The sequence below is a fragment of the Opisthorchis viverrini genome (assembly GCF_000715545.1).
Source record: "Opisthorchis viverrini unplaced genomic scaffold opera_v5_273, whole genome shotgun sequence".
In the NCBI taxonomy this organism is placed as follows: Eukaryota; Metazoa; Platyhelminthes; class Trematoda; order Opisthorchiida; family Opisthorchiidae; genus Opisthorchis; species Opisthorchis viverrini.
This window is the reverse complement of record NW_008751925.1, coordinates 539,674-540,290: the sequence shown is the minus strand read 5'-3', so window position 1 is coordinate 540,290 and position 617 is coordinate 539,674. Positions and strand designations below refer to the sequence as shown.

The 617-nt window shown below is 51.1% G+C and overlaps 1 protein-coding gene across 1 annotated transcript in view; it reads right to left on the bottom strand.

Annotated features, from left to right (window-relative positions):
• T265_09314 (hypothetical protein) overlaps window positions 1-548 on the bottom strand; it is a gene marked incomplete at both ends in the record, with an annotated part of 5,087 nt that extends 4,539 nt beyond the window's left edge. The window contains 2 exon segments of the mRNA XM_009175343.1: window positions 139-319; window positions 338-548. Of these exon segments, the coding sequence (XP_009173607.1) occupies window positions 139-319; window positions 338-548 (392 nt within the window).
• Window positions 549-617: the final 69 nt, after the last annotated feature.

The window sequence follows — 617 nt, the reverse complement described above, 5'->3', positions numbered from 1 at the left end:
GCCGCTGGCTGGGGAATTTCATTGTCAACAAAACGGATGATATACCGCCCACCAAATTCTCCACCTTGATTCAGCGGACTCCCCGGTTCTTGCCTTCTACCTACGCTCAGCTCCTTTCTAAGGTGCCTCATCAGCTACCGAAACCAATGGTCAGAGTCCACTCCTGCCACAAGTGCCGACTTCGATGGAGTAGAAGCACAATCGCATCCCTCCAGTAAATACCCCTTTCCAGCATCTCTCTTAAGAACTCCGACCGCCGTTCTAACATGCAGGGTTCTCACTAATTTATCTGGGCTCGCCTCACAACTATCCACTACTCCTAGAAGTCATTTCTCACGAGGCAGGTTCTCACCAGAAACCAGAACTAAGTTCCCTCGTTCCAATTCTTGACTTGCTCTGAGCCACTTGGTACGCACCTGCAACGTTAGCAGATATTCCCTTATCCAACGACGCCAGAATACTCCAGCGAGATGGTTGACCTGTTGCCAACCGGAATAATATCGCGTGGCCAAACCGTCGCGACCGGGCACCGCAGGACAGCACTGCATGAGGAACAAACTGTTTGGAGTAAGCGGCTTCAAATCGTTGCTGTCTGATGATAGCGGGACTATAGGTTG